Source organism: Aquarana catesbeiana, linkage group LG08 (genome assembly GCF_042186555.1).
Source record: "Aquarana catesbeiana isolate 2022-GZ linkage group LG08, ASM4218655v1, whole genome shotgun sequence".
Classification (NCBI taxonomy): domain Eukaryota; kingdom Metazoa; phylum Chordata; class Amphibia; order Anura; family Ranidae; genus Aquarana; species Aquarana catesbeiana.
The window spans coordinates 20,320,244-20,345,618 of record NC_133331.1 but is presented as its reverse complement, the minus strand read 5'-3'; the positions used below and the strand labels follow the sequence as shown (position 1 = coordinate 20,345,618).

Genomic DNA, 25,375 nt, shown 5'->3' with positions numbered 1-25,375 from the left:
CCCCCCTCTTTGACTTTACACCTTCACTCCTTACTTTCTTCTATGCCGGTTGGCTCGCGTGGGCCCTTTTCCTCGATATTGACCACCCAAACACCCCATAATGGCCCCACTTGAAATCCTTACCCTGAACGTTAAGGGGTTAAACTCCCCACATAAACGTGTAAAAGCATTTCAAACCTTTGCGTCCCTGAAAGCTAAAGTTGTAGCCCTCCAGAAAACCCATTTTTCCATACGCCACACTCCGAGTTTTTTTAGCTCTAGATACCCACAGGTATTTACTGCTTCAGCAAATACAAAACAGAGGAGTTTTACTCGCTTTTCACCACACTATGCCATTCACCCCCCTCTCTGAGATAAAAGACCCTGAAGGCCGCTATCTCATTCTAGTGGGACTTTTACAGGACATAACCACAACCTTCGTCTCCTACTACGCCCCCAACACAAACCCGATTCCCTTTTTCTCGCATCTATTGCAAGTCGTGCAAGCACACTGCAAGGGAACTTTGTTCCTCTGCGGAGACTCCAATTCTGTGCTACAACCGCACACAGACAAATCGCCCTATGCTCCGGAACACTACACCCCTTCCACACAATTTCGTAAATTAATACAGTCAGCCTCCCTCCTAGACACATGGAGAGAACTCAATCCCTCAAAGAGAAACTATACATTTTATTCACACCCTCACAATTCATTCTCCAGGATTGACCATATATTTACCTCAATAGCATCTGCACCACTTCTCCTTCATTCACATATCCAACCAATTACATGGACGGACCACTGTGCCGTCATCACTACAGTGTCATCCCTAATCCCACAAGCTACTAACAGATCATGGTGTATGAATGACTCCCTCTTAACCAACCCATCATACTGCCTAGATATTCAAGTAGCCCTCAAGGACTACCTAAAACACAATGCAACCCCCGACATCTCTCCCATCCTGCTCTGGGAGGCACACAAACCCGTGATACGTGGCACATGTATTTCAGTGGCATCCCACCTTAATAGAGACAAGAAACTCAAACTACAACAGCTCGAATCTGACTATCATAATAGCTTTCTTTTATTCCAATCTGACCCTACCGAAACACGTAAATTAACACTAGAAAAAATTAAACTAGAACTAGATCTTCTCTTAGCCGAGACGGCTGACAAAACTATCCATAGAACAAACCATAAAATCTATACTAAAGCAAACAAACCGGACACCTACCTGGCATTACGTTTACGTAGACCGGACCGTGCTCGTATTCCAATTAGACTCAGACTAACTAAAGATGTAGTCACTAGCAACCCTGTCAAGGTTCTCTCTGAGTTTCGTAAACAGTTAGCAAATCTCTATGACTCTAAAACAACATTTCCACAGCGCCAAACAGAGAAACTGTTTCATAAACTGCCCATACCAACCTTGTCTGAATCCAATCGCGAGCTGATGGAGAGCACGATCTCGACAGACGAAGTACTAGCAGCAATAAAAACCCTAAAACCAAATAAACGCCCAGGCCCTGATGGCCTCCCCAGCCTCTATTATAAAAAATTTGCCACAGAACTATCCCCCCTTCTTACCAACACTTTTAATGCCATACTAAAGCAACACTCTTTTGGCAGGGACACATTGACCGCTCTTATCTCAATGATCCCCAAACCGAACACTGACAGCACGCTATGGTCCAACTATAGACCAATTTCACTTCTCAATGTGGATATCAAGATTTTGGCCAAAATTCTTGCCCTATGCCTCAATCCCATCATTGGTGGTTTGATACACAAGGACCAGGTTGGCTTCATACCCAATCGACAAGCGAGCGACAATATCAGACAAGTAATTCTCCTACAACATCTGGCCCGTTCCCGTAAGATCCCTATGCACCTCCTCTCCTTAGATATACGTAAAGCCTTTGACATGGTCTCTTGGCCCTATCTATTCTTTATCCTCCAACGCTGGGGCTTCGGCCCCAATTTCATAAACTGGATAAAAGCCCTCTATAACCACCCGCAGGCGTATGTGCACTACTCCGGATTCCGGTCAGACCCTTTTCCAATAGCACGGGGGACTAGACAGGGCTGTCCCTTATCCCCCCTGCTCTTCGCACTCACTATCGAACCCCTGGCAGCCCTGATTAGATCTAATCCTGATATTCGAGGCTTAGAAGTAGCATCCACCTCCCATAAAATATGTCTCTTTACCGACGACGCACTTATGTTTATTACTTCACCCCATACCACTTTACCAAACCTCATGAACACCTTAGATAAATTCTCCAGCATATCTGGACTGGAGGTCAACCAATCCAAATCGAAGGCCCTCGATGTGTCCCTGCCACAAGTTGATCTTGAAACACTACGAAGCAATTATCCCTTCCACTGGTCTTCCTCTTCGATACCATATCTAGGGATTAGGTTAACTAAGGATCTGTCAGAGAATCTAATTGACCAGACTGTGTGGACTGCACAGAGGAAACCCAAAACACATATAAGTGAAATAATGGTGTTTAATAAATAAGTGACAAGTAAAGAAATACAAACAGTGCAAAACCAACACAACAAACCCACTACAAACAACAATATATACAAGGAAATGGAGATACCGTAATCGTAAACAAAGCCAGGCCAAGGTCATACACAGAGAGATCAAACCAGCAGGACAGGAAGAGGGTGGATGGATGGGATACAGGGCAGGGATCCAAGGTAACCGGGAACAGAGGGGATAGGCTCAGGATAGGGATGGGATCAGATCAGGTCAGGTCAGGACAAGGCAGATGCAGGCTCAAGGTCAAAGTAACGGGCAGCAAGGTAAGAGTGCAGGGAGAGAGATACCAAGGCAAGCCTATGAGGGCTTGCCGGGTATTTGTAAGGCTGTGGTAATTGACCTCATGTCACAGCTGAGCGCAGTGTGAGCTGTTTGCTCCACACTGCCAGAGTGCACCCGCTGGTTGACGCCGGTACTACGGCCCGAGGAGGCAACAGTGCCACCAGCAGGAAAGACCTTTTACTGCAGGTCCTAGGTGTTGGAAGACACCTGCTGATGGACACTGGTACTGCGATCCAAGAGACCGATAGCGCCACCAACGGGTAGACCCTCTCATGACAGTACCCCCCCCTAAAGGAGCGGCCTCCGGACGCTCCAACAAGGTGCATCTGTTCAAAGTTCATGGCCTCCAACTGAACAGATGAGGGCACATCAGGCCGGGCATCGGGTACATCAACCTGGACAGTGGGTACTGCTGGCATGTCAGAGTCATTAAGCTGGGCAGCAGACGACAGGAACCACTTGAGCTGGGCAGCAGACGACAGAAACCACTTGAGCTGGGCAGCAGACGGCAGGAGCCACTTGAGCTGGGCAGCAGACGGCAGGAGCCACTTGAGCTGGGCAGCAGACGACAGGAAACACTTGAGCTGGGCAGCAGACGACAGGAAACACTTGAGCTGGGCAGCAGACGACAGGAAACACTTGAGCTGGGCAGCAGACGACAGGAACCACTTGAGCTGGGCAGCAGACGACAGGAACCACTTGAGCTGGGCAGCAGACGACAGGAACCACTTGAGCTGGGCAGCAGACGGCAGGAACCACTTGAGCTGGACAGCAAACGACAGGAACCACTTGAGCTGGGCAGCAGACGACAGGAACCACTTGAGCTGGGCAGCAGACGACAGGAACCACTTGAGCTGGGCAGCAGACGACAGGAACCACTTGAGCTGGGCAGCAGACGACAGGAACCACTTGAGCTGGGCAGCAGACGACAGGACATCAGGCTGGAGGGCTGGAACATCAGACTGGAAAGCTGGAGCATCAGACTGGGAAGCTGGCACATCAGACTGGGAAGCTGGCACATCAGACTGGGAAGCTGGCACATCAGACTGGGAAGCTGGCACATCAGACTGGGAAGCTGGCACATCAGACTGGGAAGCTGGCACATCAGACTGGGAAGCAATCTTCGAGACATCAGGCTGGAAGGCAAGCTGCAAGACATCAGGCTGGGAAGCTGGTACAGCAAACTGGGAAGCTGGCACATCAATCTGGGAAGCTGGCACATCAATCTGGGAAGCTGGCACATCAATCTGGGAAGCTGGCACATCAATCTGGGAAGCTGGCACATCAATCTGGGAGGCTGGCACATCAATCTGGGAGGCTGGCACATCAATCTGGGAGGCTGGCACATCAATCCGGGAAGCTGGCACATCAATCTGGGAAGCTGGCACATCAATCTGGGAAGCTGGCACATCAATCTGGAAAGCTGGCACATCAGACTGGGAAGCTGGCACATCAGACTGGGAAGCTGGCACATCAGACTGGCAGGTAGGCATCAAGACATCAGGCTGGAAGGCAAGCTGCAAGACATCCGGCTGGAAGGCAGGGACATCGAGCTGGAAGGCAGGCATCGGGACGACAGACTGGGAGGCAGGCACATCAGACTGTAAAGCTGGAACATCAGACTGCAAAGCTGGAACATCAGACTGGAAGGCTGGAACATCAGACTGGAAGGCTGGAACAGCAGACTGGAAGGCTGGAACAGCAGACTGCAAAGCTGGAACAGCAGACTGCAAAGCTGGAACAGCAGACTGCAAAGCTGGAACAGCAGACTGCAAAGCTGGAACTTCAGACTGCAAAGCTGGAACTTCAGACTGCAAAGCTGGAACTTCAGACTGCAAAGCTGGAACATCAGACTGCAAAGCTGGAACATCAGACCGCAAAGCTGGAACATTAGACCGCAAAGCTGGAACATCAGACCGCAAAGCTGGAACATCAGACCGCAAATCTGGAACATCAGGCTGAAAGGCTGGAACATCAGGCTGAAAAGCTGGAACAGCAGACTGGAAGGCTGGAACAGCAGACTGGAAGGCTGGAACAGCAGACTGCAAAGCTGGAACAGCAGACTGCAAAGCTGGAACATCAGACTGCAAAGCTGGAACATCAGACTGGAAGGCTGGAACATCAGACTGCAAAGCTGGAACATCAGACTGCAAAGCTGGAACATCAGACTGCAAAGCTGGAACATCAGACTGCAAAGCTGGAACTTCAGACTGCAAAGCTGGAACTTCAGACTGCAAAGCTGGAACTTCAGACTGCAAAGCTGGAACATCAGACTGCAAAGCTGGAACATCAGACTGCAAAGCTGAAACATTAGACTGCAAAGCTGGAACATCAGACTGCAAAGCTGGAACATCAGACTGGAAGGCTGGAACATCAGACTGGAAGGCTGGAACATCAGACTGGCGAGCTGGAACGTCAGACTGCAAAGCTGGAACAGGTTTTTTGGTTTAGCCCGTGCAGTTTTGTATGTAGGTGCAGGGCTGTAAGAAAAGAAAGTAGCTGGGCAGAAGGAAGACCAAGGAACTGTAGCTAGAGAGGGGTTTTGTGGGACTGTTACAGGTGGAGGAGAAGAGACAGGTGAATTGAAGACGGGATGGGTGCGACACTTGGAGACTGGGTGGTAGTATTTGGTAGGGAGCTGATTAAACTGGGTTGTAGCTGAGGTTGCCATAGGTGACGGGGAGATAGATCTTTTGGAAAGCAGATGATTAATGGCAGGATTGGAATATTGTGGCTTAGCTAAAGACAGGAGATCTGACCATGCCTGCAGCAAAGGTTGAACAAACGCTGATTCACATACAGCCTGACTAACCAAAGATTGTACTGAATAAATGCAATCGGATAACACCTGCTGGGAACAAGCGGAATAATGTTCATCAAAGGAAGCCAGATCGTCCTCTAACAACCATACCAGGGATTCAACCTGGTCACAACTGAAAGGAGGGGAGAAATCGTCACTACCTTCGGGAATGCATGACAAGGCTGACTTAGTACATAATTGGATCAAAGGCTGAACATCCTCAAATAACACATGACCTTGATCTACAAGTAAATGGGTTGTTTGTATTGTTTCCAGCAGTTGGTCCCGGGTCCAATCTTTAAGAGTCTGACAACAATATTCACTATCCTCTGCCGCCAGCAGAGAATAATAGACAATTCCATCAAAGTCCATTTTGCGCGCCCACCGTAACAGGACAGTTTCTCAGTGCAGCCACGTCTGGTCAGGGATGGCCTTGGTATACTGTCAGAGAATCTAATTGACCAGACTGTGTGGACTGCACAGAGGAAACCCAAAACACATATAAGTGAAATAATGGTGTTTAATAAATAAGTGACAAGTAAAGAAATACAAACAGTGCAAAACCAACACAACAAACAACAATATATACAAGGAAATGGAGATACCGTAATCGTAAACAAAGCCAGGCCAAGGTCATACACAGGGAGATCAAACCAGCAGGACAGGAAGAGGGTGGATGGATGGGATACAGGGCAGGGATCCAAGGTAACCGGGAACAGAGGGGATAGGCTCAGGATAGGGATGGGATCAGATCAGGTCAGGTCAGGACAAGGCAGATGCAGGCTCAAGGTCAAAGTAACGGGCAGCAAGGTAAGAGTGCAGGGAGAGAGATACCAAGGCAAGCCTATGAGGGCTTGCCGGGTATTTGTAAGGCTGTGGTAATTGACCTCATGTCACAGCTGAGCGCAGTGTGAGCTGTTTGCTCCACACTGCCAGAGTGCACCCGCTGGTTGACGCCGGTACTACGGCCCGAGGATGCAACAGTGCCACCAGCAGGAAAGACCTTTTACTGCAGGTCCTAGGTGTTGGAAGACACCTGCTGATGGACACTGGTACTGCGATCCAAGAGACCGATAGCGCCACCAACGGGTAGACCCTCTCATGACAGGATCCCTCCAACCTGTTCCAATCCAACTACCTCCCAATGCTTTCACAAATATCTTCCTTACTTAATACCTGGCTACCACTATGCGTTTCCTGGTTAGGACGCATAGCAGCCGTGAAAATGTCCCTATTACCAAAACTGTTATACTTATACAGAGTGCTCCCTATCACAGTCCCTCCTTATTACCATAGGATTATACAAAATAAAGTTTTCAAATATATATGGGGACCAACTAGACCCAGAGTGGCGAGACCTATTCTTCTCCGTAACAAGCTCTACGGCGGCTTGGGCATTCCCAACTTCTCACACTACTATCACGCAGCCCGTCTAGCTCAGTCCATCCTATACCACGCCAAAACAGAGACCCCACTTTGGGTTGCCCTCGAAGCCATTGATTTACATCCGATTAATATAGGCAACTTACTGTGGCTCCCTACATCAACAAGAGGACCCTTGGCTAATCCAATTACACTTCACACACTTAAACTTTGGGATAGACTAAAAACTCCCTTCAAACTAATCTCCCCACACTCCCCACTTCTATCCTATTTAGGTCACCCTCAATTCCCCCCAGCCTACACAGAACCAGCTTCATTCCACGCCTGGGCTCAGGCGGGTCTGACTCGCATCTGTGATCTTGTTAGTGGAGACTCTGTGAAACCCTTCCCAACTATCCAGGAGCAAGCGCAACTCCCTCACAGAGAATGTTTCCGCTACCTCCAAATTAAACACTTCGTGCAAACAACTATAAAATCTAACTCTGGACTGGACACTCTAACCGAGTTTGAGCATAGGTGCGAGTCGGACCCGCATGCCCCAGGTATTATCTCCCGTCTATACTCCCATCTTACATCACCACCCCCAGATCTACCCACATATACACAGAGATGGTTGAGAGACCTCGATATTACCCTCGAACCAGAAGACTGGTCGACCATATGGTCCAATACAAAAAACTCATCCCAGAATGTTGTCGCCTCAGAAGCGAACTATAAAGTGCTAATGCGCTGGTATCTAGTCCCAGCTAGAATCGTTAAATTTCTACCTGAATCCTCCCCGAACTGTTTCAGAGGCTGTGGAGACAGGGGCACGCACCTACATATATGGTGGATATGTCCTCAAGCACAGCGCTTCTGGGCAATAATATTTCAGATGGCTACCACCCTCCACCAAATTACCTTATCCCCTAGCCCCACAATAGCCCTCCTCAACCTTTTCCCACAAGACTACACCAGATCACAACTCAGACTTCTCCTACATTTATTCACCGCAGCCAAACAGACGATAGCTAAGGCTTGGAAAACACCCACTCTTAACATAGTTGAAACGAAGAATAGGGTTACTCAAGCAATGATACATGGCAAAATAGAGGCAAAAATTCTTGATAAAGCCACCCAACATAACCGAGTATGGCGACCCTGGGTTGAACACTTTCTACCAACGGACATAGCTGAAGACCTAATATCGCTTTAAGTGGGCATGGGCACCACCTCCAGACTCTAATATGATTCCTGTACCCGCGCGGGCTGGCCGGCATCCCTCCCCCCCTTCTTCTCCTACCCACAACTCTCTCGCCTACACCCCCTCCTTTCTACCCCTTCTCTTTATTTCACCCCTTGATTCCACTTTACCCTCCAAATTTAAAAATAGGTAATATACTCTGTTACATGTATTACTTTTGGGGGCCCCCCCATCACTGGTGTTGGGGAATGGCCCAAATCTATAGTGTTAAAAATGGGATCGTAGTCCCCTTTAATCTTTCATACATTTACGTGTTTAGTTCCAGCAAGCTGCATGATTTGGAAATATATATGCTATCTAAAAACTCAGTTTTCCTTAAAACAATGTTCTCCGACATGTACACGGTCATCTATTTGTAAGAAACTATGTATGGAACTTAATGTAACGGTTGTATGTGAAATTACCAATAAAATATTTGAAAAGAGAAACTGATGAGAAACTGATCCATTTTTTATTTGAAAAAATGTGACTGAACCAATAAAACAAACGGTGTACTCCAATCAGGTCTGACAGTTTGTTTTTCAGGTGGACCTGATTGGACCTTGCAGTCTCTTCTATGCAGCGGTGGATGTCAGCGGACACATGTCCACTGACAACCGCCGTCATCCATTCCTGCCCGCAAAAAAACAGACAGATGGTGGTCCTATTTTCCATCTGTTTGGCGGATCTGACCAGATGGAAACGGACAGGCAGTCCGTTTCCATCCAACTTCCCAAGGAGGAGAGCAGGACTGTCTCTGTGTCTGCTCTGCACAGTGAGCGGACACGGATCTGTCATCCGCCTGCTCAGTGGAGCAATCTCCCGCTGAGTAAGCGGAATTCGCAACATGGAGGTGCCCGTGTGAAAGGGACATTAGTCTTTAAATTTGTCAAATAAATGCATCAGCTTCAGGCTCTGTCCAATCACTGGCACCTGTGGGTACTATGAAAAAGCAGGGGCTGTGTTTGTGCAGAACCTTCAATAGGCTGATCTGCCTTAACACCTGAACGGCACCCACAGCTGACATCAGCTGCTAAAAAAGGAGTAGCAGTTAAGTAATAAGTTCAGAAAACTTGTGTGTTTGGTCAGTGACAGGGCGGTGGATGGGTTTGCTGTCAAATAGTCAGTTTGGTCCTACATAATAGGGATGCACCAAAATTTCTGTCGCTGAAAATGGTGTTTTCGGCACATTGCCGAAAGATAAAAATTGCCGATGATTGAGGCGAAAATGGGGCAGGGCCTGTGCGGGGCTCCGCCCTTGGTGCCGCACATTACGGGGGTGAAGTTCTGGAGTGCCGGTCCTTACTCTTTCCTCCTCCCTGTGTCACGGTGCTTAACTGCACAGACTGCAGTAACAATGTCCTGCCTCCTGTGACAGACGGCAAAATTCGACCCGGGCAATTGAAATACAGCTCCGTGACACACGGAGATCGCTGGAGATCACACGGAGATGCAGGCAGGCTGCATGACGGGCACTGGTAGGCTGCTGGGCACTAGTGAGACACAGGCGGGCTGTATGATGGGCATAGGTGAGGCTGCATTGATCTCCTGTACCATGTCTGCAGTCTCTGATCATCTCCTGTACCATGTCTGCAGTCTCTGATCATCTCCTGTACCATGTCTTCAGTCTCTGATCATCTCCCGTACCATATCTGCTAGAGGTGCACCACATGGAAATTTTGCTAATACTATTAGCAATGTGTTATATAAAAATGTATACATTTTATTTAAAATATACAAAAATGTAAATATTTTTTAAAAACAGTCATTTTCGATATCGGTTTTCGGCCTAGTGTATTTTTCATTTTCAGTATTGGTTTGGGCACCAAAAAACCCATTCGGTGCACCCCTACTACATTGTATACAAAAACTGTACCAATCCCCTAATGATGTCAGTGGGTGGAGTAGTGTGCCTTTAATAATATGATGTGGGTGGGGCCCTGGGCAGAAGGTAAATGGAACATGGTTACCCCTGACCTACAGCATGTTGGTTTGTAGCTTTGAGTAGTAGTAGGCCTTCTGATCTTAGGCCCAGGGAGAGACTCCATGTGGGTACTCACTGCTGGGGAGACTCATGAAAGAGCATTTGGAAAGAAGGCTGGACTTTGCGTTGATTGCACTGATGAGTTTTGCACTGCAAATGAATAAAGGGGAAGATGTGAAACTGTTCTGACAAAGTTCTTGCCTATATGTCTGTCAGTAAATCATTGAAAAGCATCCTATATTGACATTCTTTATTTGAGAAGGTGGGATTAAGACTAGTAAAATGTGGGTACTGTGAAAGTAGTGGGCCTTAGGCCTGAAGTGTGTGGGACAAAAGATGGCGGCGTTCCTCCTTAAAGACAGTTATGTGCCTACCCTATCTTGTGAAGAAGTGGGACGGAGTCCCTGTCCAGCTTGGCGGGAATTGGCCAACAAGGGGAAAAACATACAGTTCCTGTATTCTTTCTAAGGTTTAATAATTCATACAGTTTATGTTCTAAAAAAAAGTGGATGTTTTGTATGACATTTTAAAGCGGGATTCCGGCCAGGATAATTTTTTTTTTTAAAAGTCAGCAGCTACAAGCACTGTAGCTGCTGACTTTAAATAAGTAGACTTACCTGTCCTGGGTGCCCGCGATGTCGGCCGCCCGAGGCCGACACGTTCCTCGGCTCTCGGGTCCCGGCACCGCCATCCTAGATAAGGGAAACAGGCAGTGGAGCCTTGCGACTTCACTGCCACTTTCCTACTGCGCACGCGTGAGCGCTGCGGCACTCTGTGATTGGCCCCGTGGTTTTCTGGGAATACACACAGTTCCCAGAAGGCAAGGGGCCCCTCACCGAGGAGCAGGACATGCCGCGGAATAGGAAGAGGCAGATTAGGAAGACTGCCTAGCAACAAGGGTTCAGGTAAGTTTAATTTTTTTTTTTTTTCAAATGTTTATTTTTTAATTTTTTTTACGATTTTGTCATGCAATTTTTTTATTTTAGGGTGGCCCTCCACTTTAACTACCAGAAGTTGTTTTACAAAAGTCATAAGATTGTTGTAATATCAGACTTGTCTTGTTTTTTTAACAGATCCTACCACAATTGTCTACGCTGATATAAAGACTTCCCACATTCAGTTACCAGTGGAGGATCCAAAACTCGGTCAGTACACATTTGCACAATAATTTTTCTCTTAAATCCTATATCCCATCCTTGTATAGATGAATGTTCATTGCTAATAATGCCTCCCACACTTTAATGCAAGAAGTTGCAAATGCATTATATTTTTTTATAGACTAGTATTGACCTTGGAAGTGCATGGTGTGTTAAATCTCAATAAATGGTATTTATTTAAGTAAATGTGGAACTGCAAAGCCATTGAAAATATAAGCACAATACACAACACAAGCAATACTTTCCTTATTCTGTACATTTAAGGCATAATATACACGGGACGTTTTAAAACCTCTCCTGAATGAATTTCTTGACAGATAGTAACCCACGTTTAAAAACTTCCATTTTGCCACATTTACATGCCGCGTTTAGATGAGTTTGCATTTAGAGGCATTTTATTTTTAAATAGTCAAAAATGTATCTCCACTAAAAACGCCTGTAAACAAAACGTGGCTAAACGCGAGTTTACACGCGTTTACAAGCATTTGGCATTTCAAATGCCTCCAAAAAAATTTTGCTTTCCAAAAAATGCTTCTAAATTCAACTGCCTAGACCTATACCTGTTCTGCCAAGTTCTTGCCTATATGTCTGTCAGTAAATCATTGAAAAGCATCCTATATTGACATTCTAAATTCAACTGCCTAGAAACGACTATAAGCCCTCATGCACACAGGCTGTTAAAAAAACGTTATGAAAACGCCAGTATCTTTGCAGTGAATTTTTTAAACTTTTTTCAGCTTTTTTCAGCGTTTTTGCAATAGCGTTTTTTAGCGTTTTTGAGCGTTTTTCCGCAATAGCGTTTTGAGCGTTTTTGAGCATTTTTGAGCGTTTTTAAGCGTTTTTGAGCGTTTTTCAGTGTTAGAACGTTTTTACAGCTGAAAAACGTCTTTCAGAACGCACTGGTCCTGGGTTTTTTTTACAGCTTAAAAACGCTTATGCCACTTGCAGCTCAAAAACGCCTAGGTGGGCATGAAGCCATAGACTAACATAGACAGGCCTTTTTAAGCTGCAAAAAAAGCTCAAAAAAGCAGCTGTAAAAACGTCCATGTGCATGAGGACTTAACCATCCTGTGTACATGTACTGATAAGATAACATAGAGGAGAGTTCAAGGGAAGCTGAAAAAAATGCCCAACTGCTCCTAAACATCCATTTGCCAGCAGCAGTGTACATAAGGCCTAAATTACTTTTATTGCTATAATAAGGCTAAGTTCACACTGGCATTAAAAGCAGGCATTTGAGGGCATTAACCACTAAAGGACCAGCCGCCGCAGTTATACTGCAGTTAAACTGCGGCAGGTTGGCTCTCCTGGGCAAATCGCTGTAGCGATACGTCGGCCGCCTTAAGAGCACTAGGGGGGCGTGTGCACACCGCGATGACAGAAACGGTGGGCGTGCCTGGCACCCGCGATCGCTCCTGAGAGAGACAGAATGGAGAACTGTCAATGTAAACAGACAGATCTCCGTTCTGTCAGGGGAGAGGAGACAGATCTGTTGTTCATACTAAGTAGGAAACAATGATTGGTCTCCTCCCCCAGGCAGTCCCACCCCCCCACAGTTAGAATCACTCCCTAGGACACACATTTAACCCCTTGATCGCCCCCTAGTGTTAACCTCTTCCCTGAAAACTAAATTTATACAGTAATAAGTGGCTATTTTTAACATTGATCCCTGTATAAATGTCAATGGTCCTAAAAAAGTGTCAAAAGTGTCTGATCTGTCTGCCACAATGTCGCAGTCCCCAGTAAAAATCGCAGATCCCTACCATTACTAGTAAAAAAAAAAATAATATTAATTAATAATAAAAATGCCATAAATATATCCCCTATTTTTCGCAAACCAATCAATATACACCTATTGCTAGTTGTTTGACCATAAATATGTAGAAGAATACATATCAGCCTAACTTGAGGAAGAAATTAGTTTTTTTATATTTTTTGGGGGGATATTTATTATAGCAAAAAAGTAAAAAAAATTGCTTTTTTTTTCAAAATTGTCGCTCTTTTTTTGTTTATAGCGCCAAAGAAAACAAACAAAAAAAAACGCAGAGATGATCAAATACCACCAAAATAAATTTCTATTTGTGGGAAAAAAAGGACATCAATTTTGTTTGGGTGCCACATCACATGACCGTGCAATTGTCAGTTAAAGCGCTGCAGTGCCGTATCGCAAAAAATGGCCCTGTCATTAAGGGGGCAAATCCTTCCGGGGCTGAAGTGGTTAACAACACCCCTCAAACGCCTATACAAATGATAATATGGACAGCACACAGTGCTGTTCACATTATGAAAACATGAATCGTTAGCGTTGTTTCACTTCAAAATAGAAGCCTCATGTCAAGTCAGGAGGCGTTTGAAGCCTTTTAACGCCGATTATTCAAGTCTATAGTAAAGTTTTGCAAATGCTCTGGCAGGCGTTTGCGGTACGGTTGCGGGGCGTTAAAATTAAAGTACAATTATAACTCTTCATTAATGCTTGTAAAATGTCAGTATAACACCCATAATAAAGCTCATTAATGCAAGTCTAATGGGGTGTACACACGGTCAGACTTTGTTCGGACATTCCGACAACAAAATCCTAGGATTTTTTTCCGACAGATGTTGGCTCAAACTTGTCTTGCATACACACGGTCACACAAAGTTGTCGGAAAATCCGATCGTTCTAAACGCGGTGACGTAAAACACGTACGTCGGGACTATAAACGGGGCAGTAGCCAATAGCTTTCATCTCTTTATTTATTCTGAGCATGCGTGGCACTTTGTGCGTCGGATTTGTGTACACACGATCGGAATTTCCGACAACGGATTTTGTTGTCGGAAAATTTTATATCCTGCTCTCAAACTTTGTGTGTCGGAAAATCCGATGGAAAATGTGTGATGGAGCCTACACACGGTCGGAATTTCCGACAACAAGGTCCTATCACACATTTTCCATCGGAAAATCCGACCGTGTGTATGGGGCATAACACCCATACTAACATTATAGCAGCGTTTGTTAAGCGTTAAAAATTGAGTCAAGTGTGAACAAGCCCTATAAGAGACCTTTAAAAATTGCGTATTAAAGCACATCAAACTGATGTTGTCACTTAACATCAATGTTAATATCCTACAGACCCAGCTACAAGATACATTTTTACAACATAAAGTAGTTCAAACCAAGGTGCTTTGAATCAAACAGATTAAAATAAAAGATGGTTTGGGTAGGGGAAGGGGGTGGGGTGAATGCCTTGGAGCCATGTTGGGGGTTCCAGGTCTTATCTGTAGATGTGGGGTAAACCTTATGAATCTATAAGGTGCCAGTCAAAATCCAGAAATGTGAGATCCATGTATCAGGTCGTTCCTGATCTGCACCCGGTTCCTGGATCCGACATATAAGTGATACCTGTTGGTCAGCAACGTGTGTCCTTCTGCTGAACTGGAATAATGTCCTGCAGGGAGAGTGTCCTCAGAGCGCTATCGGACCCATTGGGTGCAGATTGGATTGTGTATGGGAAGCCTGTTCCACTATAGGCGATATAGAATTGCCAGTAAGATACCAAGTTTTGTCTTACTTCCTGAGTGGGGAGAGGACTTATTATATATGCAGAGGGATGGATATCCCATACAGTGTCTACATCTGAGCAAATATCTCCCTATTTTTTGTTCATTTTGGGAGAGTTTTATTAGGTTATACAAGGCAATACACTAGTGCAATGTTAAATGGTTTGAGCACTTGTAGCATTACCACATCAATGGTGTTGGAGATGACTTACATAGTGCAGAATCCAGTAATGTTAAATAGGTGTATCACTGACCCCCGAAGGAGCTGATGATATTTGATTGGGCCTGTACTCTGTTTTGACACCCCCAATGACTTGACTCAATCCCCTTGACACAGCTGTGGTGCAGTGTTAGTATGAAGCAATAGTAAAGGATAACCCCACAATGTACAATATAATAACAGTATACCTTTGTTATTACCTACCTAGCATCCGATGTTCCACCTGCTAGAAAAGGAACAACACTCCACTCAAGTTGTACTCAACCAGAAACGTAATTTTACTGGAATTGGTATAAAAGTAGTATTACAATATTTGGTCTGTCACACAAACATAGTACAACAGCCCAATGAGTACACACAATAGTTGGAACACATAAAGTTATATCAAATGATCTCCAGAAGTGCGTCTCCAAGTGGGACTAATGCCAGAATGGGAAATACCTTAATTCTGGGCACCTTCCCACTTCCAGTGCACCCTTGTAACCACAAGAAGACAACGTTATTAAATAAAGCACAAATACAATCCCTAGGGAGCTTCCCCTGCTTTAGAGTGTAAACTCTCTATTAACCAGAAATAAGATGCAAGGCCTTGCAATGAAAGAGGCAGTCTTTTCTTTGTCTTCTGCTAGCTATTTACGAATTATAAATTGTAATCCAATGGTTAAATAAACCAGGGTTAGATAAAGTAGATGTTGAAAATTAGGGTTGTCCCGATACCACTTTTTTAGGACTGAGTACAAGTACCGATACTTTTTTTCAAGTACTCACCAATACCGATTACTGATACTTTTTTTTTAATGTCACGTGACAGTGTTTTTTTTTTTTTTTTTTTAACAGTGCTTTTTTTTCCGGGGGGGGGGGGGGGGGGGCCTGTGAACGGTGTATGTGTGTGTTTTTTTTATTTTTTACAATAATTTTTTTTTATTCTTTATTGCAATATGTGTTTTTTTTTTTTTTAATCAGCCCTGTTGGGGGGCTTTGGTGAGATATCAGGGGTCTTAACAGACCTCTGATATCTCCCCCTTGAGACAGAGAAAGAGACAGAGGATAGAGATTCCCCAGTCCCTTTCTCTGCAGCCTCAGCTGCACTGAAAATGAATGGAGAGAAGACAGCGGCTCCTCTCCATTCATAAACTGACACATCGTAATCACAGGAGATTACAATGTTTCAGGTATGTGAATAGACAGAGTCAGCTGACTCTGTCCATTCACAAAGGAAGGAGGAGGAGGACAGCACAACAGAGGGGGAAAGCGGAGGGGCACAGCAGAACAGAGGGGACAGAGAAGGAGAGGGGCACAGCAGAACGGAGGGGACAGCGGAGAGGCACAGAAGAACGGAGGGGACAGCGGAGAGGCACAGAGAAGGAGAGGGAAACGGTGGAACCGAGGGGAACAGCGGAGAGGCACAGCAGAACGGAGGGGGACAGCGGAGGGGGACAGAGAAGGAGAGAGGAACGGCGGAACGGAGGGGGACAGCGGAGGGGGACAGAGGAAAGGAGGGGGCATGGAGGAGGATGCAGTGACAGTCAGCGGTGACCGATCAAGCTGAATGTCACTAAAGCAGCTGAAAGCCGCGAGGGGAGGATCTTGTAACTCCCCCACGCGCCGATCACAGCTGACTTCCAGGTATCGGGGGAAGCATCGGGAGCATTTGCCCGAGTACAAGTACTTGGGCAAATGCTCGGTATCAGTGCCGATACCGATACTAGTATCGGTATCGGGACAACCCTATTGAAAATGATCCTTGTATGGTAGTAACCTGCAACTGGCTCCAATGAAATTAACTTCATGTAACACAGTGCTAGAAGTATAGGAAAGGGTAGGCTTGAGGCCTATTTGAACTCTTGCTTCCCGCCGGCCGGCGCCGTTACACCGCTCCGCTCCACAGAAATGAACCAGGACCCTCTGATGGCTCCGACAGGTGTCTCTGGATCCTTCCCAGGTCTATCACAGCATCTCTACAGCTCACTGGTGCACAGCAGAGTCACTGATTGTGCCTCTCCACAGTAGGTATAGGCCGCGCTCTCTGGAACACCTCCGCACAGGTCCTCACAGGCAGACCATGTGTCCAGAAGAGACCTAAGATGGCCGTGTGGGGCATTTTTATAGCCTACCCAGCATGCATTTCAGTACTGAGTGTTGCTGGGTAAATCACTCGGCATTCTGGGTAGGTAGGTTATTGTAAAAAGTAAATAAACAGTCACTTCCTGTCATGTTTTCTCACGTTTTTTAAATAGGAAAATAAAATAAAATTCATTCCACAATTTGGCCACTAGATGGTGCCACATACTAAATTATAATACTGTTCATAGACTAACATTGCACTATATTAACAGGCAAAAATGCTGGCGCTACATAGGGAATGTACGGTGCAGAGTGTACGGCAGTGAGTAGTATGTGTAGGAGAGGAGTGTGGAGTGTATGGAGGTGGGTAGTATGTGCAGGAGATGAGTGCAGAGTGTATGCAAGTGGGTATAATGTGCAGGTGAGGAGTGTGGAGTGTACAGCGGTGGGTAGTATGTGCAGGATGATGCCAGTAGGGCAGTGGAAAGTGTCAGTAGTTCTTTATTTTTATTATTTTTTTACAATTTTTTTGTATTTTTTTTTTTTTTCATTTTTTCAAAATGCTTTTTAGGGGCCAGTGGATGGTGTCAGTGGGGCAGTGTACAGTGTCAGAATTGTATTTGTATTCATTTTTTTTTACGATTTAATTTTTCAAATAATTCTTTACAATTTTATTTTTGGGGGTGGGGGGTAGCGGACGGTGTCAGTACAGCAGTGGATGGTATCATTAGTGTCTAGAACAGCAGTGCATGGTATCAGTAGTGTCTTATTTTTTTACAATTTAATTTGTTTTACACATTTTTTTCACAATCCTTTATGGTTGGAGGGGGTTGGGGCAGTGTTGGTAGGGCAGGGTGGAGTGGTATCAGTAATTTTTCATTTTATATATTTTTTTACAATTTTATTTTTTATAATTTTTTTTACAGGTTAAATTATTTAATATTTATTGCATTTTTTTTGTATCTGTTCGGGGGGGCTCTTTGGTGAGAAATCAGGGGTCTAAACAGACCCCTGACATCTCCCATTTGAGACAGAGAAAGGAACTGAGGACACATATTCCCCAGTCCCTTTCAGCACTGAAGATGAATGGAGAGGAGACAGAGTCCTCAGAGGAGAGGAGGGAGTCGGCTGCGGGGGAGGGTGGAGGACATGGAGCTGGAGGAGGAGGACACGGGGTTGGAGGACATGGAGACGGAGGAGGAGGAGGAGGGGGTGGAGGACATGGAGCCAGAGGAGCTGGACACGGGGGCCGGAGAAGGACAGGAAACAGCCGGGAATGATCGGGAGGAACAGCTGTAAGCACCGTTCTCCCTGTGTAGCCGCGGGAGGGAGAGGAGACGATGATGCTGTCAGCTGAAAAGCTATACAGAGAGATTGGTGCTCACAGCTGTCCTCTGCCACATTGATCATCCCTGGCTGTGAAGCTGGGGAGCATTCCATGTGTGCAGGGTGGGGAAGATATCCCACTGCCGTCCAGGATCGGCCCTGTGCCCGGGAGATCACCCAGCACTCGCGGGTGTGCGCGAGCCGCAGCCAAAATGCGGGAGTCTCCCGCACTTCACGAGAGACTTGGGAAGTCTGCGGTTGGTAGCACCTGTTTTCGATTTAGCACAATTAGGGGTCGGTTGTTGCCCCATATTTAAACAAGTGACTGCTAAATATCCCTCAGTTCTGACGAAGTTCCGGGTTCACAGGAACGAAACATGTAAACATCCATACTCTGGGACAAGCACCCCTGTCTCCTACCTACCTCAGCCACCCCCTTAATGGCTCAGGGACATTCAACCAGAGCATATGATGCACTACTTGGGGAATTCCACTTGAATATTCCTTCCTAGACTCTCTAAATATCCTGGAGAAATACTATCTTCAAATAGACACCTTGGAATTGGATGGAAAACTTTATCTTTCATTGGAGAACTTCCAGCTATTACCGACACACTGAAACATTACACTTATCTATACAACCTGAATATCACAGATAAGGAATTGCCTGCTGAAGAGTTGTATATATTGGATAAACACCGACAGATTGATTGTGCAGATCTCTGTATGACAACCAGTGGGATCAGTGAGTAACCTAAATGAACTGAAATATTGAATCATTGTATCAATTGCTATGAACAATAGGAGTTACCTGCATGCTGCAGGAATCCCTCAGAGTCCGTTTTCATCCGATCTGCAGATGGATGGATAAATAGGGTTTTCCTCCGTCACACTTTAGCGGATCAGAGTGGGTCGGATGCCATCAGGTCCACCTAAAAAATTGACAGGCGAACCTGAACAGTCCGTCCATGTGAAAGGGGCCTTATTCATAGCTGGGATGAGAGCATCTGGGACTAATCACACCGTAGGACATACACACCTGCTTGGCAGGGTGTTCTCCATCTATGGACAGCAATTTATTATGTAGCACCCTCTACACTTAGGTAGGTGCTAGAATAGGATTTTTCTATGTTTAAACTATTCAGTGCAGGCAAATTTAGGCAGGCCTCTGCTTTAGGCTGGGCCTGTTTGTTTTGATCTGGGACTGGGAGTGATTAGTGTAGCAGTGGGTGTGATCACCTGTGCTTTGACTCTAAGGCGCCTCCCCTGTTTTCAGGAAGTTTGTTCTGGAACAGAGGCTGGACCTAAGGTTGGAGTGGCAGCCAGCTCATGTGAGGAGCTTTGACCAATCCCCATTTGGTATTGGCAGGGGGCAGGCCTCCCATATAAGCTAAGGTCACATGCTGCTGGGGGGGATTCTGTCGGGCTGCAGAAAGGAGAATGGAGTTTTAGGCAGCTGCTGCAGGGCATCCCCTTGTGGGGGATGCACCGAGCATGGAGGGGGGCCGGAGGAGCTGCTAAGATGTGTGTTTCTAACATGGACTTGGGACAGGAGAAGGTCAGTGTGTCTACTACAGTGGAGAACTGGAGCAAGAGGAAGATTGTGGAGAGTAGTGCAAATCGCTGTGACCGGGGAGTACAGGAATTGCAGTTTGGGCTGGCTGGGAGAAGTAGTCCGTTTATTGCCATGTGCTGCTGACTTGCTAGGCCGTCGGGGAGAGGTACCGCGTATCTCTGGCCTAGTAAAGCACTCAGCAACCACCCGCTATATTTGCTTTCCCACATTTGTATTGTGACTGATCCCTTATTTTGCCCCCATTTCAGCCTACTGACTGACTTGACCTGTGACAAGGGTATTTTGACGGATATATTCAGTGTGATCACATTTAGTGCTCTTTTCCAGTCCCGGACAGTGTGAATTCATTGCCTGTATTTTTACAGGAATACACTGTCCAGTGTTTAGGAATCAATTGCAGGGGTACCATTTTCAGGTGGCTTTGGGTAATAAGTATCATAGGGGGTGCTTTATACTGGGGAGGGTGGGTGTGTGGAATGTGGGGTTTGCCTTCTCCTATTGGTATCTACGGGAGGTTAACTTGCCTCATATTAGTTGCCTGTTCTATTGAGGAGACAGCCTTGGGGAGGATTAGACCATCAGGGAATTCCCTCTTTAGAGGTTTTCCTATTGGTCTAAATATAGGGGGTCTAGGGTTCTGTGTTTATAACTTTTTTGTAATGCTTTTAGGCAATACAATATTTATGTAGTTTACTCTTTAGGGTATAAATCTCCTTAATTTTTGTTTTTTTTGTGTTGGTTTAGTATATTACTGATTATACCCCCGATATCTAATCGGTGAGAACAACAAATTTAGTTAAGGGTGATTCCCATGTTTCCTCCATTTTTGTACATATAGATCCATGTATCCCAGGTTCTTTTACATTTGGGAATGGTGTCTGATAGTGTTGCTGTTAATTCTTCATTGGAAAATGTATTGTGGAGTCTGGTTTTGACCTCAGTGATTGAAACGTAAGTGAATAAGCAGGCTTTCACTATCTTTTATTTAGTGGTGCACCAAAACATGCCATGAGTCCAATTTGATGTTTCATGAGGTCATCTGGATTAAGGTTGAGTAAGGCTTTGCCTGGATGCATGGGGATAGGGATACTTAACAATACAGTCAACATGCCTTATGCCGCGTACACACGATCGGGATTTTGGTCGGAAAAAGATATGATGGCTTTTCCGACTGGATTCTGCTCAAGCTTGCCTTGCATACACACGGTCACACAAACATTCACTGAACTTTCGACCATCAAGAATGGGATGACGTACAACACTAGGACAAGCCGAGAAAACGAAGATCAATGTTTCCGAGCATACGTCGAATTGTTTCTGAGCATGCGTAGGAATTTTGCACGTCGGAATTGCTACAGACGATCGCATTTTTGGATAGGAACTTTTTCCAACCGAAAAATTGAGAACATGCTCTTGATCTTTTGCTGGCTGGAATTCGGCCAGCAAAAGTCCGATGGAGCATACACACGGTCGCATTTTCCGACCAAAAGCTCTCATCGGTCTTTTGCTGGCCAAATTTCTGATCGTGTGTAGGCGGCATAAGACTTGCTTCCACAGAGATTGTGCTACTGGACCAGTTTACCACATGTGTAGGTAGGTTCCCTGGTAATGGCAGACATTACATTAGTAAGTACCACTAATAGAGAACTTTGTAGTTGGGTTCCATGGCTAGGATATTCTGAGAACATGACTTTGTGGTGTCCCAAGTTTGAGTCATTTTCTCTTGTTCCATTGTGATACAGTGGGTAAAATAAGTGTTGAACACGTCACCATTTTTCTAGGTAAATATATTTCTAAAGGTGCTATTGACATGAATTTTTCAACACATGTCGGTAACAACTTATGCAATACATTCATACAAAGAAACCAAAACAAATATGTTCAGAAATTAAGTTCTGTGTAATAAAATAGAATGACATAGAGAAAAAGTATTGAACACATGAAGAAAAGGGAGGTGCAAAAAAGGCACGGAAAGCCAAGACACCAGCTGAAATCTATCAGTAATTTGAAAGCAATTGTCAGTGAAAATTATTATCAGCTGGTTCAGTCTCAACTGATGGCCTATAAAAGGGTGTCTCATTACCAAGGTGTCACACAAGAAACATCTCATGATGGGTAAAAGCAAAGATCTCTCTCAATAGCTTTGCTACCTTATTGTTGGTTACAGAAATATTTCCAATCTTCTGAATGTTCCAGTGAGCACTGTTGGGATCATAATCCAGAAGTGGAAAGAACATAATTTTACCATAAACCGGCCACGGCTAGGTGCTCTTTGCAAGATTTCTGACAGAAAAGTAAAAAGAATTATCAGAATTGTTGTCCAAGAGCCAAGGACCACTTGTGGGGAGCTTCAGAAAGACCTGGAATTAGCAGGTACAATTGTTCAAAGAAAACCATAAGTAATGCACTCAACCACCATGGCCTGTATGTATGCTCAGTACATAAGACTCCATTGCTGAAGAAAAAGCATGATGAAGCTCATTTAAAGTTTGCTGAGCAATATTTAGACAAGCCTGTGAAATACTGGGAGAATATGGTCTGGTCACCCACATGGACCATGCCAACAGTGAAGTTTGGAGGTGGAAACATCGTGGTGTGGTTCGGTTTTTATTGGCAAACTTCATGTCATTGAAGGAAGGAAGAATGGCAAAATGTACCAAAACATTCTTGATAAAAAATCTACTGCCATCTACCAGAATGATGAAGTTGAAACGAGGGTAAACATTTCATCAAGACAATGATCTCAAACACAAAGCCAAGGAAACTCTCAATTGGTTTCAAAGAAAGAAAATAAAGCTGCTAGAATGGCCCAGCCAATCACCTGACTTGAATCCAATAGAAAATCTATGGAAATAACTAAATATCGGAGTTCATAGAAAAGGCCCACAGAACCTTTAAGATTTGAAGACTGCTTGGGTGGAAGAACGGGCCAAAATCACACCTGAGCAATGCATGCAACTATTTTCTCCATACAGGAGCCTGCGTCTTGAAGTTGTCATTAACAACAAAGGATTTTGTACGAAGTGTTAAATAAATTTCAGTTAGCGTGTTCAATACTTTTCCCTGTGTCATTCCATTTTATGACACATAACTCAATTTCTGAACTTATTTGTTTTGGTGTCTTTGTATGTATGGATTGCATGGGTTGTTACTGATATGTGCTGAAAATTCCATGTCAATAGCACCTTTAGAAATATATTTACCCTTGAAAAATGTTGACGTGTTCAATACTTCCCAGATAGCAAGTAATTGTGCTGCGAGTTTGAAAATGACTCGCTAAACTCTTGATAGACTTGCCAGGCTTCACAAGTTTTTTGCACAATCGTAGCAAGTCCGCATTGCATGACTTCAGATCAACTTTCTTTGCAAACATTCTGCAAGTCTGCGGCAAGTTCTGGTTCCATTATGTTGTGTAATGCCTTGTACACACGACCGGACTTTTCGACAGTAAAGGTCGGATGGAACGAATCTGTCGGACAATTCGACCATGTGTGGGCTTCATCGGACCTTTGCTGTCGAAAAATCAGATGGACTTTAGATTTAGAACATGTTTCAAATCTTTCCGACGGACTTGAGTCCGATCGAAAAAATCTGTTCGTCTGTATGCTAGTCCGACGGACAGAAAATTATGCTAGGGCAGCTATTGGCTACTGGCTATGAACTTCCCTATTCTAGTCCGGTCGTACGCCATCACGTTCAAAATGATCGAACTTTGGTGTGATCGTGTGTAGGCAAGTCCGATTCGTTGGAACTCTGTCGGAACTCTGTCGAAAAGTCCTTCGGAGTTCAGTCTGACGAAAAGTCCAGTCGTGTGTACACGGCATAATAGTCATCCTGACACAGGAGGGCACTGGGGCTGAATTTTCATCATTGCTCCCTGCTGTGTGTAAGGTTTTTCTTCAATTGGTTCTTTTATATGTTTTGTTAAATGTTCATCCTAATAAAAAAAAAATAACTAACATGTAATCCAGTGTTATGTATTGATTTTATCCAAATATTTTAATGGTTTTATGAAGATCAGTTTTGTTTAATGCACTATTCGGTGAACTGAGGTACATTTATTAGGAAAATGGTAAAATATAGCCCACAAAAGCTGAACTAAAAATATTTCAATGAGAGCTGTTTGTTTTTGTTTCTACTTCAGCCACTGTGGCTTAGAATTTGCAATTTTTCTGACAATTCACCTTTCTTCACTTATTAGTGAATATACCCGATAAAAACGGACACTTGAACAAACAACAAGAAAAAATAGTGCCACAGATATTAATGGAAGATTGAGGGATTAAATAGGATTGCTGTCACCTAAGTATCAGTAAATCACCAGCATAAGTGTGTGTACTGTACTGCATTAGGGTGCACACCTCAAACATCAAACACACATATATTACATACACATACAGACACACGCACACACTCTTATGGTAGAGCTGGTACAGTGAAAGAGAAGCACTTCATAAATGGCAGAACTGGTTAGAGGGAAATATTTACCATCTCCCTGTCTGCACACAGAACGATAACGCTAATGCGCTTGGGGTGATTAGGGTGTGCCCAGGCACACCTGGCGCACCCCCTGCGCATGCCTATGATCAACAGTTAATTGGCAAGAAAAAAGAAGCAAGCAGCGCAAATCTATAATCCCACAATCTGGTTATAGTGAAGTCACTGCTATTAACCTAATCCCTTACTGTACACGTGTGAAAAACATTCAATCCAACAATCATATATAATGATAAACCCTGTGTCATTGCATAAAATAATTAATCCATCATACAAAAATTATTTGTTTCTATGAAACAAACCAAGTGCAAATGCTGTTAAAAAAAAGTGCAAAAGAAAAAACTGTGTGCTGACACGGTGAACAAAAAGTGCTTAGTGCAAGAAAATATTATTCATTAGGAAAGTGCATGCATCAAAAATTCATATGTGTTCAAAATATTTGAAGTCCATTTTGCAATCCCAGGAAGAAGCCAAGAAAGTGATAATAATAACCTTGGATTTTTCCTGGGATTGCAAAATGGACTTCAAATATTTTGAACACATATGAATTTTTGATGCATGCACTTTATTAATGAATAATATTTTCTTGCACTAAGCACTTTTTGTTCACTGTGTCAGCACACCCTTTTCTCTTTTGTACTTTTTTAACTACATTTGCACTTTTATTGTTTGTTTCATAGAAACAAATAATTTTGTATGATAGATTAATTATTTTTGCAATGACACAGGGTTTTTCATTATATATGATCGTTGGATTGAATGTATTTCACACGTGTACAGTAGGGAATTAGGT

The 25,375-nt window shown here is 44.5% G+C and overlaps 1 protein-coding gene across 1 annotated transcript in view; it reads left to right on the top strand.

The window, feature by feature from the left end:
* Nucleotides 1-25,375, top strand: part of LOC141106641 (killer cell lectin-like receptor subfamily B member 1B allele B) — a 130,922-nt gene that overhangs the window by 11,405 nt on the left and 94,142 nt on the right. Inside the window, exon 2 of the mRNA XM_073597585.1 lies at nt 11,279-11,350. Coding sequence (XP_073453686.1) covers nt 11,279-11,350 — 72 coding nt within the window. The remainder of the gene's footprint in view (nt 1-11,278; nt 11,351-25,375) is intronic.